This window comes from Nicotiana sylvestris, chromosome 12, assembly GCF_000393655.2.
Source record: "Nicotiana sylvestris chromosome 12, ASM39365v2, whole genome shotgun sequence".
Lineage (NCBI taxonomy): Eukaryota > Viridiplantae > Streptophyta > Magnoliopsida > Solanales > Solanaceae > Nicotiana > Nicotiana sylvestris.
The window spans coordinates 28,565,433-28,581,602 of record NC_091068.1 but is presented as its reverse complement, the minus strand read 5'-3'; the positions used below and the strand labels follow the sequence as shown (position 1 = coordinate 28,581,602).

The following is a 16,170-nucleotide window of genomic DNA, read 5'->3' as shown; positions in this document are numbered from 1 at the left end:
ACCTGGTTCCTATAATGGTTCGATCTGGGGGTCTAGGTACCAGGTGCCACACATTGTTTCTCTCAAACTGATGTAGCTCGTCTTGCATGGCTGTAATCCAATTTGCATCTTTCAAGGCTTCCTTGATATCTTTGGGTTCTATCTGGGAGAGAAAGGCTGATAAGGCAAGTGAATTTTTGGCACTTGACCTAGTTTGTTCTCTGGAATCTAAAAGAGTGATAATGTTGTCTATTGGATGAGAGCTTTGGTGTCTCCAGTTAGATACCTGAGGTTCATTCTGAGAGGAAGAAGGTATGTTTGGCTGATTTTCCTATGTCCTTCACTCAAATGCTAGTGAAGTTCCCTGAACTACATCAACCACTCTTTATTCAGCTTCAATGGCTGTATTTGAAGTGTTTGGTTCTGTTAAAGATGAGGCATCATTGTCTTCATTTGGGTCCTTTACATGACTTATCATATCTGCCTTTCCGTTTGTTATGTTAATGATTTCACCAGGGACTAGTGAGGGTTCTCCATCTTGATCTTCCTCAGTACTCTTCTCAAATGATGGATGAGATTCATCAAAAATAGCATGTACACTTTCCTCAACACATTGAGTCCCTTATTATATATCTTGTAAGACTTGCTTTGAGAAGAGTAACCCAGAAATATTCCTTCATCACTCGTAGCATCAAATTTACCAAGCTGATCCTTTCCATTGTTGAGAACATAACATTTGCACCCAAATGTTCTTAGGTGAGTCAGCTTGGGTTTCCTTCCATTCAACAGTTCATACGGGGTTTTGTTCAGAAGTGATCTGATCATGCACATGTTCACCAAGTAGCAGGCAGTATTGACAACTTCAACCCAGAAGTTCTTTGCAATTCTACTATCGATCAACATTGTTCTTGCCATTTTCGGAGTTCTATTATTCCTTTCCACTACTCCATTATGCTAGGGAGTTCTGGGAGCTGAGAAGTTGTGTGTGATGCCATTTTCATTGCAAAATTCATCAAATTTGACATTGTCAAATTCTGTCCCATGATTTGATCTATTCCATGTGACTCTAGACTCCATCTTCACCTGGATTTTCTTCACAAAGGCCACAAATACCTCAACTATTTCATCTTTGGTACTGAGAAATAGAGTCTATGTGAATCTGGAGTAGTCATCTACTATCACAAAAATGTATTTTTTCCTCCTCTACTTTGCACTCTCATAGGTCCACACAGATCCATATGCAGAAGCTCTAGTAGCTTTGAGGTGCTCATATCTCTTTAGATTTAAAAGAGGACTTCATATGTTTTCCTCTAGCACAGGCATCACAGACTTTTTGCATATTGAATTGTGACATAGGCAGATCATGGACCAGGTTCTTCTGAATTAGTTTGTTCAGAACAGAAAAACATGCATGGCCCAGTCTTCTGTGCCATAGTTCAACTTCATCATCAACAACTTTCAAACAACTCGGATCACCATTCTGTAAGGACTCGAAATCAGCGACATAGATGTTCTTGTATCTTTTGGCCACAAGTACTATTTCACCAGTCACAAGATCAGTGACTGTACATATTTTGGACAAGAATTCCACCTTGTTTCCTTTATCATAGATTTGAGAGACACTCAAGAGAGTGTACTTAAGGCCATTTACATAGTACACATTTTCAATAGAATGAGTGAGTGACTTCCTGACTTTTTCAACTCCAAGAATGTACCCCTTTTTACCATTGCCAAAGGATACACTCCCTCCTTGTAGGGCTTTTAGTGAAAGAAAATCCATGGTGTTCCCAGTCATGTGTTTTGAACACCCACTATCCATGAACCATTGTTGACCACTTCCTTTTATTGTTCCCTACACAAGAGATTAGGAGTTAGTTTTAGGAACCCAAATAAGTTTGGGTCCCTTGTAGTAAGCAAGAGGATGAATAAGAGTTCTCTTAGTCCATGCAGGTAATGTGCATTTTTTGTGAGTGGAACCTGGTCCCTCTTTTGTAGTCACCATTTCAGCAAACACTTTATTTTTCTGAACTGATTGATTCTTGGCCTGGACATCTTCCTTGAAGTGCCCAGTGTTACCACATGGGGTACAAGGACAGTTATCAGAGATGGTGACGTACTTACTGTAAGGGTTGTAAGGAGTTTTCCCCTTTTGGAACCCTGCTCCCTGCCTGTTTTCACAATCATTAGTATGCATGGCAGTGGTAGCTTCTGAGGACCAGGTCCACTTTAGGGACTTTTCGAAATCATTCTTTACTCTTTCCAGATTAGTTTGGAGAAGCTCGTTTTTCGCAATTTCAGCACACCTCCTAAATCTCATAGCTTTCAACTCATTTTCAAGCATAATGTGTTCCTCACTTGCTATCTCCTTTCCCTTTCCAGAACTTTCAGGTTTTGACTTAGTCCATGGTTTCACTATTGTTTCCCTTAGGTCTGCAATTTCTGCCAACAGATCACTCTTTTCTTTCTGAGGATTTCAATGGTTTTCTTATGGTCAGTAACTACAACCACTAAGTCGTCTCTAATTTGTTCAGATTATCCTAATTCTAAGGTCAAAGAATCCATATCCTCCATAAGACTATGAAAAGCAGTGATTAATACATCAGCTAAGGACATGAGTTTTTTTGGAGAATAGGATTTCAGATTTCTCTGAACATCCTTGAAATTTACCTCTTTGTTGCCATTGTCTTCATCATCATCTAATTGAGCCATCAAAGCAAAAGTTGAGTTATGTCCAATTTTTTCGCCTTCAACTACCATCATGGAACTATCACCAGTATCATGTTCATCTTCAGACTCACTAGATGAATCCCCCCATGCTGCAAGAGCCTGCCTCATCATATTGTCAGCGGATCTTTTTCTCTTGAAGTCCTTGACAGGAACCGGGTCTGTCTTAGCTATTTTCTCATGATGGTTCTTGAATAATTCTTGCTTCAAGAGAGGACTGTCTTTCATGAAGTGTCCATGCTTTCCACACTTGTAACAAAGATCACAATTTCTTGGTCTGTTAGAACTGTCCCTTTTTAGCATTTCTCCATTTCTTCTAACCATCTTCTGAAATCTTTTGGTTAGGTAAGCCATGTCATTGTCTTCCTCACTTGAATCATTGTAATTAGCTTTAAGTACCAGGTTCTTTTCCTTCTTTGGTTCTCTTCTTTCATTATTTATCTTTCTCTTCAACTCATAGGTCTTCAAGTTTTCGATCAGCTCTTCTATGGCCAGCTCCTGTTAGTCCTTTGATTCAGTAATAGCATTTACTTTGCTTTCCAAAGAGCTAGGCAGAAAGCTGAGGATTTTCCTTACTAGCTTGTTTCTGGGAATAGTTTCTTCAAGGGAGTGTAACTCATTTATGATGGATGTAAATCTTGTGTGCATATCTTGAATGGATTCATCATCTCTCATTTTGAAGAGTTCATACTCGGTATTGGGCATATCAATCTTAGACTGTTTTACTTGTGTAGTTCCCTCATGAGCTATCTGCAAAGCTTCCCATATCGCCTTGGTAATGTCACAGGTGGAGATTCTATTGTACTCTTCAAGTCCTATTCCACATACTAGAATTTTCTTGGCACGAAAATTCTTCTCCACAGCTTTCTTTCCTGCTTTAGTATACTCTTTGTTGGTTTTTACCATTGAAACTGGAAGTTCCTCTAGTACCTTGGTTGGAACATAAAGACCATCACATATGATATCCCATAACTTACAATCCTCAGCCATGATAAAATCGTGCATTCTTGTTTTCCACCACCCATAGTATGTCCATTGAACTTGGGTGGTCGGTATGTAGATTGACCTTCTTCCAAATTTAGTGGAGCAACCATGAGGATCATTCCTACGTGTTAGCCTGATAGGAGTAACCTGTTCTGATACCAATTGTTAGTTTGTATGAGTCCACCAAACAGTGGAGTACTTGGTCCTCTACAAGATTCTACTGAGAATGCTAATAAAATAGTACGTAAATAAGGCAGAGGATTTTTACGTGAAAAAATCCCACACAAGGGGATCAAAAAACCATGACCTACACCTGTAGGCTTTTAACTTCACTAACTTATAGAGAACCTATTACAAGTCACTTTGCAATGACTCAATTACAAAGGATTTACTCAACTAACTTATGGTACTCTTACCACAAGCCACTTTGTGACTTTGTAGTTACAAAGGCTTTTACTAATTTGTGATGCTCTCACCATAAGCCACTTTATCACACTACAATTACAAAGACTTTTGCTTATGAATAAATCTAGTCACAACATAAACTCAAGGAGTTTACAAATTACAAAAGGATTCCTAATCAAACGCTTCTAGCTAAGCAGTTTAGGAGATATAATAAGTACAATCACAAAGTTACAACTCAACTAGGACAACAACAAGCTATCTTTTAGGAACTGGTTTGTAGTTATGTTCAACTTTGTTCTTCAAGCTTGTGAGGATTGATTTCTCTGTTTTGGCAAGAAGCTTGAATGAGAAATTGAAACCTTTATGTTTCGTATAAACTCATTGTAGGTACACCTTGATCACATCACTTTAAATAATGTGAGCACTTTATTTGGTTAGAGAATGAGTGGGCACTGGAGACAGTGCAGTACTGCAGAAACAGTGCAGTCAGTCACTTCATTTCCAGTTGTGACCAATTGACTTGTACTTTGACGAGAGAACCACACGGGTATCAGATCCTTGTTTGGGTTCCTAGCTCCTGAAGTTGTCGCAGTTAACCTTTAGTTTGGAATTCGTTAAGCTTGCAGTATAGTCCAAGTAGATCAGGTTCCCTATCTGGTTCTTAACAGCAAGTTTGTTAGATCATCAAAACATAAGGCAAGAACATTTAAAACCTATCATATACCTATCTTCGAGAGGCTACACAGCATTTGGGATAAACTTTTGATCCTTCTTTCCTTATCGTGCAACATTGATTCATCTTGAAGCATAACTCTTTAAATTCCTTCCATGCATTCGTATGCGTATGTGATCACTTGGTATCGGATGTTCATCGATGGCTTGTGGAGCCATGGATAAGGTGTGAGATATGATTTATGTGTGTTGATGATGGGTCAGTCTGGAAGACTTGAGTCCGGGTTTTTACTCTAGCTTGACCACAGAGATTTCGTTTGTGTGAGCATGTTCTTTTGGACTTATAAGTCCGGTAGTGTCCCTACGAGTGGAATTTATGGCCGGCGATTGGTTGGATGACTAAATGATGAGTAGGATGTGACTACAGGCTATGTTCAAATGATTTGAATATGATGAGAAGAGTCTGCTTGAGATGTAAAAAGGACTAATGGGTGCTTGATTTCTGTCTTGATGTGACGTATAGTCTCGAGTTATGAGTGTGTTGAAAGGTTTTTCACATTGTTTAATTGTGGAAAGAATTTGATTCTCGTGTCATATTGATGAGTTTAGACTCAGAAAGATTAAGTGATGGCATAATAGTTATGGCTAGAATATGAGATTTACATTGGATGGTGTCGAGACTCACGGTATTTCTATATCATTGTGGATTATACATTTTAGTATCAGAAAGGTGAAGGAAATAGCTTTAGATTCATAAAAGTTCTCTTCAGAGTGGGTGTCTCAGTTGTGGTACTTTAGGGTGCTAAGAGGGTATATAGTGGCTTACGGGCCTTAGGGCGGTGTGGTTTTTATGCTAGGATCTCTTATGTCAAGCTTTGGGGTAAGGATAATGGTGTTCTCGCAATGAGGGTATCAAATTGAAGGTAATGTGGAAGGAACTCGGAGAAATAGGGCTGTTTGATAGTAGGTTGGATCAGCACAGTAATGGTATGATCAGTTCTTTGGGACTTATGATGTGTTGAGTCTCCACATGTGTTTCGTGTGAATACTCTTGGGTTTTCGCGACTGCGTGGCTTGGTTGAGTTAGAGAGATTGGATTTTGATAGTTTGGTTATGTGCAAATTGATTTCAAAGAGTTCTCGATGGTTTTTATCACTGTTCAAGGTAGATATTTCCTATTGTCATGAGGAACATGTTGCGTATTGGGATTTTCTCCTAGATGAGATCAAATAGAAGGTTTCTGACTAATCGGGTATGTATTTTGCTGGCGACTCAAAGTTGATCATGAGATTCTCATGCTTTTCATATGATGTAATTATCTATGTGGTGTGTTGTGTAGGATAGAGATTTGCATGTGCAAGGTAATGGTTCAGTTTTGAAGGGAAGGTCTTGAATTCTTAGACAACACAGACGGTTTCAGATGTCTAGATGAATGCTATTACTACTTGGTATTGCCTAATAAGGGTGTGCATTTCAGAAGGCACATTGTGTTTTGACTTACGGATGCTTCATTGGTATTGCGGTGCTCTCCTGTTTGATCGACTGCTGATATTCAAATTTTTCTATGTGGCACGGAAGAATTATAGAAGTATTCCTCATGAGATGATCCTGTATGGATTTGTGTGTTCTATGAATTTGGAGGCTGGGAGTTCTTAGAAGCACAATGTTTCATGGTTGTGGACTGTGGAATGTGGCTAAAGCTATCCAGATGATAATATGTGTTATGGTTATGTTGTTGTGGACTTCTGAAGGTCTATTTGTCCATTCAGGGATAACCGGAATTGATTTGGGGGTCCATTGGTAGGCCCAATGAGGATGTGTATTTTTATCAAATCAGATTTGCTTCCTCCTACGCAGATGTTACTACATGTATATCATCGGGCAGAATAGATGTTATTCGCGCCATGGTCTAAGTTATATACTTCTCTCTTATGCTATGACGGGTTGTGAGTGTTACATGATTCTTCACATGCATATTGTAATTCCATTTAGGCCTTATGGCGTTATGGGCGAGATGGTCTTTGTGATGTTGACTTGCTTATTGCACCATAGTTGTGCTTGTCTTACTCAGTATTATTTTTGCCTAATCATTTTACCATAGTTATATTTTCTGCACTCTATCGTGCTTGATGATGACATGCATGCAACCAGTAAGCCCGAGTATTATGGCTCGATGGGTACCTTATGTGGATTGATATAATGAGATCGAGTTGATCGCCGCAATGGTGCTGTGATAAAATATAACTCCTTATGCTTATTTCGTGTATTTTTCTTTCACCTTGTTGAAAATAGTTTATCGGAAAATGTTATGAATTTCCCTGCCTATTTAACTACTTAGTAGCTTTCTTATTTAACTTTCTTACTATTATCTATCATGTCTAAATTATTACTTGTAGGTGTACGTGACCGCATTGTGTGGGGATCCATATAGTTTTTAGTAGGACTTGTCAGTTGGGCTACTTGTATTAGTTGGGATGAGGTTTCTAGACATGAGATTTTCACTATCGTATTGGGATAAGGAATGTCCGGAAGAATGATACCATATTTTTGCTAACGATTTGGGCAATGGCCCTGGTCGGACAAATGAGCTTATTGGCTTATTGATCAGATGAGTGGTTAAGAGATTTTGCGTGTTTCTTTCATCATTGACAGTGTACGAAGATTTTGAACGGGTTTTATTTGATATGAGGTTTACTACTGGTACTCGATTTGTTTTTGGGCAGCCATGATGGTCATCGGTTACTACTGTGAGTATCTGAGTGATGGGGCATATCATGTGATTACATCTTGGGTTATGGTTATGACTTAATACAACCTGTTCAGACTTACACAATATGTATATTCGAGATTCGGGTCTTGTAATGAGTTTCGGATGTTGGAATTGGATTCTAAAATTTACGAACTAAGGTTGAAGTAAGGATCTCTAGTTATGTTGTGTTGGCAGGCTTATATGGAGTAGGGTGACATGGGATCACCCTAGGTATGTGCATGGTAAGGTTAAACTATGAGTTTATGGCCCTGGAACGACTCTTGGTACGTTTAAGGACGAACGCATGTTTAAGTGGGGTAGAATGTAACGCCCTGATCGGTCGTTTTGAGCATTTTCACTTTACTCGGTAGTTTGAGGGCATGAGTATCTCCGCATGATGTAATAGGAATTGTGTGAAAAATTTGAGTTTATTTCGAGTTGATTTGATATGGTTCGGTGCGCGTTTTTGGAAGTCAAAAGTTCATTAAGTTTGATTTGAGGTGCGATTCGTCGTTTCAGTGTTGTTATGCATGATTTGAGACATCGAGTAGGTCTGTGTTATGTTATGGGACTTGTTGGCATGTCTTTATGGGGTCTCGAGGGGCTCGGGTGAGTTTCTGATAGGTTTAGGTTGTGTTGCGCTCGTTTTTCTTATGTTCTAACGTCGTTTCTTCAAGTATAAATAGTACCACATTAAACAAATGAGCTGTGATTTCTATTTTGATTGATTGCATTATATCTGTATCATAATTACGGAGCCATAGCAAAAGAATCATTAAAATTGGACATCGTATGAGGAGTTTATGGTCATTTTACTAAGAATTGAGTTGCTAGATTTTTCAGATTAATTACGAAATTGTCACTAACTTCGTATTTAAAAATCTGCACTATTTTTTAAATATTGAAACCAACATATCTCCTTCATTATAAAGTCAAATGGAGTTATTCAAAACCATAAATTAACTTAATTTCACAAGAAATCCATTGAAGGCATCAAAAGCGAGTTTCGGGATTGTTTGGCACATAAAACGAGGCACAACAGCTGGGCAAAAATATTTGATATCGAGGGTTTATACATTGGTCCTATTTTGAGTTGGGAGCTCGGATTTGGGAGTTGTTTGGAGGCAATTTTCACCATATATATTGAGGTAATTGTTCTATACTCGATTTTGGTCATATTTCATGAATCCATCTTTATTTTTGTCATTAGATTGATGATTTCAAAGTGAAATTTGGGGGGTTTTGTCTAACATTTTATAAAGTGAATTTTCGAGTTTTGAACATCTATTTAGAGTCGGATTTGAGTAAAACTAGTATAGTTGGACTCATAATTGAATAGGTTGTCAGATTTTGTGAGTTTTTTCGGATTTCGAGGTGCGGGTCGGGTTTAACATTTTGGTTGACTTTGGCTCGTTTGATTAATGATTCAACATTTATCACTTAGGTTTGTATCCTTGGCATGATTTGATGTATTCGAGTTACTTTTGGCTAGTTTCGAGCCGTTCGGAGGTTGGTACGCGCGGGATGACATTTTTGGAGCATCGCTTGGCTTGCTTCGTATCAATTTGGCTTGTTTGAGGTAAGTGTCTTGCCTAGCTTTGCTTGAGAAATCTTTTCAACTAATTGCCATTGTTTGCTACATATGGGGGTGATGCATATATGAGGTGATGAGCATATATGCATGTGTTAGGGTTAATCATGATGGGGGGGGGGGTAAATTATATGATTAATTGTTCCTTGTAGATTTATGTGACCTTCTTGTTTCATGTCTTACTTGACTTCTAGATTACTAAGAATACAGAATTAAATGTTAGAAACCAAGATTTATTTTATTATAACTTGATTAAAATTTGACGGAATTTTGAAAAAGACTAATATATCAAATCAGTTTTCATCATACTTAATCACTAATACATTGCTATGGCCGTTATTCTTGAGATATTACGTTCTATACTCGAGTTGTAGATCATTCTTGTGTTTTGTTGAAATACTTGAACAATAAGGGTCTTGAGAGTTTATTGATCTATTGTTGGCTTGAAAGTTGTGATTGAGGTTCATTTGGAATATTTGTTTAACCACTCTCCTTGATGTTATTTTTGCTTCCTACCTTATTTTTCATTGATATACATATGCTTGGTGAGGAAGAGTGTAAAGCACGAAGGGAGATGTCATGTCATTGCTTCTATATTATCATGTGAGGGAGAGTGTAAATAACGGAGGGTTATGCCGTATCATTTCATATGTTTTATCATGTCAATAAAAGTGAAAAGTACGAAGGGTGATATCGTGCCATTTTATTTGACAGTAAAAGCATGAAGGGTGATGTTGTGCCATTTCATTAAGAGTAAAAGCATGAAGGGTAATGCCGTGCCATTTCATTTATATTGTCCAATCTCATTTACATTATCATGCGAGGATGATAGTAAAAGCATAAACGGTAATGCCGTGCTATTTCATTTATATCATCATGCTTTTATATTATCACGAGTTCATGGAACGAAGGGTATTTCCGTGCAGGCGAGGACGAGAGACATGCATTATGTTATGATATCTTTTCCTTGTGTATATGTTCATGCCTTTACCTTGAGTTGTTATTGTTGCACTTATGTTTCCAATGTGACTTGTCGTTGTTGTTCTGTCATTGTTCTCTATCTCAATTGTTGTTGGGTTGTCCGTGCATTTTTCTTGTTTAACTTGCAAATACTATGCCTCCGTCCTACTCTTATATCTATAACCACGTCGTATCTAGTTTATTGCACTTTAGTATAAGCTTTCTACCATGTTAGCCATTGATGCCTCTACTTGTTAGCTTATAAAGATCATGCGTTCCCCTCTTATTTGTTATATCTACATCTATGCCTTCTACCATGCTAGTTAGGTAAAATTATGCTCTTCTTTCCTAATTGATGTCATCCTTCATATGTTTCCTACCTTGCCATTACTTTTATCGGCATTTCTTTCATCTGTTTGGTACTGTTACTTGTATATTTTGTGAGGATGAGATAAATGCACGAAGGGTGTTGTCGTGACCTTGGATTTAATGTCTTGAGTATATTTCTCACACTATGAAAGTTATGGATTTATTACTATGATTTTTAGTTATCGCTCTAAGGAAAGGATTGGTCGTGATATTGAGGAATATTAATCGTGGTCTTCTAGAAATCATTTACTGCTTCGCATAATTGTTTCCTTGTACGCTGTTCTGTTATGTTCTAGTATTGTTCTATTGCTAGTCTTCTATACAAGTTATATTAGTGAGTGTCTTTTAACTAAAAAGCCTCGTCATTACTTTACCGATGTTAGTGAAGATACTTGCTGAGTACATGTGTTCGGTTGTACTCATACTACACTTCTATACCTTGCGTGCAGATTTTTGAGCAGAGCTGCTGGTGATGTCAGGAGCTGACTATTAAGATGTTCGTACCTTCTGGATGTGGCTAACACTTGCCCCTGGGTAGTTCTAGAGTCGAATTCTGTTTAAGTACATTTCAAATAGAAGTTGAATTTATTTAATATTCGGTTTTACCATAATCTAGTCTTAGTAGCTCATGTCTTGTACTACCAGTCCTTGGAATGTTGTTTGGAATCAAGATATATCAATTGTTGATCAAATTTATTTTATTAGAATTGTGTTAACTGTTAATTGGCTGACCTAACGGGTCGGATTAGGTGTCATCACGATCTGTGGATTTTGGGTCGTGACAAGGTGCCTTGCCTATTTTAAATTGTTTGCCTGATCTAACTATATCAGTAAAAATCTTCCTTTGATCACTCTGAACCTTGCCAACAGCTCATGTATCTCGATTTTCATTTATTGCTTCACAGTTAACCCTAGCAGGCAAGCTAGGGTTTATTGTTCCATTGGATTGCTTTTGATTTGAAGATCGTTGTTGTGGTACACTACCTAGACCTTTTTCAACATGTATTTGTGAATCTTTCAAGCTACCCTGCTAATCCAAATTCATCGTGTGGCTCAAATCCTCTTCAACCCTGGGTCGAAGACCATTAGGGTTTACTGTAGGAGCCAGGATTAGGCTATTTGTTCGATTCTCCTCTTCACCTTTTTGTGCTTGATTCCCAACATTGTTTCCATCTATTTTATTCTCCATTAACTCTACCTCATCACTCCATAAAGCCCTACTAGAAGTAATTTCATTAGTTTCCACTTTCAGAATCATCAATAGATTGTGATGAAATATCTTGACACGAGTGGTTTACATTGGCATTGAGCTCTTTCAGCTCTTCCTTGCTCGTACCAAATCTCCTGTGAACTCATTCAATAGAAGTCTCCTTTTTATTTGTCTCCTCAATCCTTGCTGACCAAGGATTAGGAGAATATTCCTTGGCAGCATTTTGTATCCCTTGATTCTTTGAAGTTTGAACTAGCGTTCCAGCAGTATTAGGATTAGAATTTGTTACCTTTTTTGCCACAACATTCATCTTGTTCTCCTTATTGATCACTATTCCATTCTTGCTTTTATTCTCCTCTTCCCTTTCATCTTCCTCTAACAAGGCAAACATGTTATTGGTATTTACTGGATCGTTAGCTTGGTGCTCGAAATGAATAACCTCTTTCCCAGCCGCCTCACTACCCTTTGCCTCAACAATCTTCGTTGAATTTTGCTCTGCACTCACCAATGCCTTTCCGGTTATTTCCTCCTTTTGAAAATCACCTTTGGTCTTTATACAAATTGGCTCTAACTTGTGTCCACTTACCATTAGAATAACCAACTACATTGCCACTAGTTAGCATCTTAAGAGGTGGATCAATGTTATACAACTTCTCCTGCCTTTTATCAATGACTTCACCTTCCTCCTTTGCAACAACTGGCATTAATTCAGAATGTAAGTTCCTACAATCATCTTCATAGTGTCCTTGTAATCTACACTCCTTTCAATATCTAGGCATGTAATCATATTGAATTTTTTAACCCACTTGGATCTCACCTCTCCAATAGTTTTATTAAGCACTTGAATTTGTACTCTTTTGGGTAGGCCTGCAAGTAAATCAATCTCAACTTTCACATAAGTACGACTTGGTCTTGTCTTATTTTATGTAGCAAGGTCTTAAGTGTAACGGCTTCCCAACAGTTGAAACCAATGAAAACAATGATTCGTTCACAAAGAATGTTGGTGGAAGTGTAGGGAAAGAAATTCATGCCATTGCAATTGAAGTCTCCTCATCATGATTAAACCAAACATCGTATTTCAAAGGCCTCATCTGGTATTCATAACCATCTTGGGCCTTAACATAATAAGCATCTTTGGACATAACATTCACATAATCTTCTAACAAGGTACACCTAATCAAAACATGACTATAACAAAGTAATCCAATTTGTACTTCATCTTTAATCCCACACTAACTAGGAATCAACTTGCGAAGTTCTTGAATCTCCGGCCATCCATATGAAAACTTGCCAACAATAGCAAAGTCAAGATTTTCACTATTGTTCATACGCTTCACTTCTGAGTTTTTCCACTGCATCAAAGGTTCTTCATGAAGAAAGGATATTATTGGGATTATTTGGTCAGATCTTTTGGTTCGACATTGACTGGATGGGGGCATTTAATGAACTAGGTTTTAGGATGTTTGAGTAATCTAATGGTGGATTAGGGTTAGGAATAGGTTTTAGAGGTTGCAGGGTGGTAGAAGGAGGCGGACCAACCATGGAGGATGGCTGGCCGTCGGCCATATTGGCCATGGGAGGGTTCGCGATGCAAACTGCCTCAAAATCGCCTATGAGTCGCCAAAGCTCCTAGAGTGTACAATCTATTGCTATTGCTCCGTTGTTTTGTTGCTATTGCAGTCATTATTTTCAACGTGGCTTCTCACTACTGTCTTTCTTTTTCAAACCTGCCGAGACATGTTTTTCTTTAGCCGGGGTCTATAGAAAACAGTCTATTTACCTCCAAAAGGTAAGGACTTGCATATATATTACCTCCAGATCCCACACGGTGGGAATACATTAGGTATAATGTTGTTATTTGTGAAAATTAGAAAGTTAAAAATAAAAAAAATAAAAAAATAAACATATTTTAGAAGTTAAAAAATAATTAAATTGTTGTGGCGAAAGAAATTACACTTGACCGTGCAAGTAGTAGACAAGCCATTTCATCTATACACTAAAATATATGATGGGGGTCGATGAACATCTATGGATTTAAATTTAAATAAGCTTTTAATACATAATTTATACGGTATAAATTCACCCGCACTGATTATATATACTTCATTATTCCACTTATATGTCACTATGTTTTAAATCCGTTCCAAATAAAATTTTATTTTTTAATATTTAAAAATAATTTAACCTTAAATATCTCGTTTATCCTTGGTGATATATTTTTATAGTTACAAAAATGTCATAACTAATTCAAAACCACAAACGTCAAACCCTTTGCCACTTCAAGCTAAACTACGTCATAGATTAATTAACAGTTTTTGCATTTTCAACTGCATTGGCTACTTTTTTCATACTTATTTGATGTATCTATTTACGGAGGTTTGGTAAATTTTTTCCATTTATTTTCTTTTCCTTTTGTCTTCAGAGGACTGGTAGGGGAGACTGTAGCTTATTTGTTCAAGCATACATACACAACGAATTTTCCGATGTACTCACTGTAACTGTAGGACAACCTGGTTAGGATTGCGCACCTAACCTTTACCGTCTTGTATGTATTCCTAGTTATTATGACTAAGCTTCTATGAAGTATGTAATCTGTAAAACTCTCATATAATAAGGATTGTGATAAACACAACTACGTTATGATAGAGATTCCAGTTGGTAGGACTCCTTATGGCCCTCATGTGTACATGTATATATTCCCCATAGCATAAGCTTGTAATCCATACAAAAACATATACAGAAAATACCAAGAACTTTGTCTTCGAATTGCTATTTTCTTCATGATATTAGAACGCTGCATGCAACTTTGGGTGATGGTGAGGACAAATCTCAGCATTCAACTGAGTTTAGACGAATCTCACATCTTGAGGTGATGGTGGAGCAAATCTCAACGAGGAAGCTGAGTTCCTAAGAGGGTATATGAAATATCCAAGGCAAATCTTATATTGGCAAAGTGTGGGAGAGGTGCTGAATAATATAAGGAAACAAGTCTAAGACCACGTATTTTAAAATTATACGGACCTAGGTCCAGAATGGACAATTTGAAAGTTCTACAGACTACATACTTCCTAGAAGCTAGAAACAAGAGCCCCTTCACTTTTCTTCTGGCCCAAAAAACGGTGTAGAGTTTCTTCAGGAATCTTTCGCAAAAGTTCTCTTTCGCAGAAGTTCATTCACCAACCAGAAGGGGCCTTTTAATTCTGAGCTAGCAAGAAGAGAATTACGCTAAGATTAAGGCTTGAAGTTGCGAACCTTAGGGATTCTTTATATCTTTGCTGAATATGTAACACAACTATTTAGGGGATTTTCCAATAGTTGTGTAATTTCTCCGGCCTTAAGTATTTTATTACTTTATATATAATGTATATATCTATAATTATTTATTTGCATAGGGTTGACCTAATTAAGTGAGCCAAAAACGCATTGGTTACTAAAACCCAGAAGCTATATTCCTAGTTGTGTACGGGTAAAATCGGGATAAAGTTACTTCTGAATTTTCGGTAAAGAAACGAAAAGATATCGCAGTCTAATGTAGTCTCGGGTAATCCGAGGGCACCCAAAGATCAGAGTCCGGGGAGGACGAATGGTGCGCCAGGAATCGAATATGGCCAAACATGAAAAGAATTGACTTCAACCAAAGTGAAGAACCAAGGCTAAAGGAATGACAGTTAGAAAGGACATACAAACTTGGGGCTGAAATATCCACCCCCAGCCGGATATTAAGGCACAAATCTCGTCAGATATTAACTATGTATCACATATTACTGTAAGAAATTTTTTTTACCTTATTTAGACGTGTACTAGGATTGAAACTTTTCTACGATATAAAGGGGGGAGCCTTTTTATTTTTTAACCATTGTTGGCACGCATATCAAAGCAAAAAACTTCATTTTTTCTCTAGTTACTGTTCAAATTGTTCTTTAGCTGCTTATTTATTTAGCTGCAATCGAGCCCGTCTCGAGGGCTCGATCGAAAACAATTTCAGCGTTCAATTTAAAGCCAAGCTTAATCGTTCCATCACGTTAGGTTTGATCGTTTTGTTTCTCTTTAATTCAATTATTTGTTGTTCTTAGATTATTCGTGTTAAATTAATTCACATATCCTTTAAACCATGTACAAATTCAATTGTTACTCATTTTAAGGGTAAATAGTTTGGCGCCAATCGTGGGGCCAAGGATAACAGTGTTAGTTTAATACGAATCTCTATAACACACCCTATTTTATGCTTGCTCTTTGAAGTTTGATTTCAGATCTATTCAAAATGTCAAATTCTGAGTCTGCTCACTTGAATGTTGACGCCGAGTCAGGCCACCACGATGAAAACAATAATTTGGCACCAAGCAATGGCGTGCCCCTTATTGACCCTAATGGTGTCCCTATCGCCACTACAAAAAAATAGCCTATCTGCGAAGGGTATTTCACGTTTTACGGCGGTCTTAAAAATCCCAGCTGTAAGGTTCGCCACTATCATTTTGCGGCAGTTTTTTACAGGCCGCCATAACCATTTAACGGAGGTTATTTTCCGGC

General features: G+C 37.6%; 1 protein-coding gene across 1 annotated transcript; it reads right to left on the bottom strand.

Moving 5' to 3' along the window:
- Positions 1 to 1,246: 1,246 nt before the first annotated feature.
- On the bottom strand, positions 1,247 to 3,693 carry LOC138882840 (uncharacterized). Its single transcript, XM_070163475.1, has 4 exons — positions 3,280 to 3,693; positions 2,647 to 3,201; positions 1,979 to 2,443; positions 1,247 to 1,696 (listed from the first exon to the last, which is right to left on the bottom strand). Exons 1-4 carry the CDS (start codon positions 3,691 to 3,693, stop codon positions 1,247 to 1,249), a joined length of 1,884 nt encoding a protein of 627 aa, XP_070019576.1.
- Between the last annotated feature and the right edge of the window lie 12,477 nt (positions 3,694 to 16,170).

Bases quoted from the DNA above. Each gene is read 5' to 3' on its own strand.
- LOC138882840 (XM_070163475.1), bottom strand. From the start codon at position 3,693: ATGGCTGAGGATTGTAAGTTATGGGATATCATATGTGATGGTCTTTAT. The intron at 3,202-3,279 runs GTAAGGAAAATC...AAGGACTAACAG, and splicing joins CTATTCCCAGAAACAAGCTA to GAGCTGGCCATAGAAGAGCT. The intron at 2,444-2,646 runs GTAAATTTCAAG...TGAAATCCTCAG, and splicing joins AAGACAATGGCAACAAAGAG to AAAGAAAAGAGTGATCTGTT.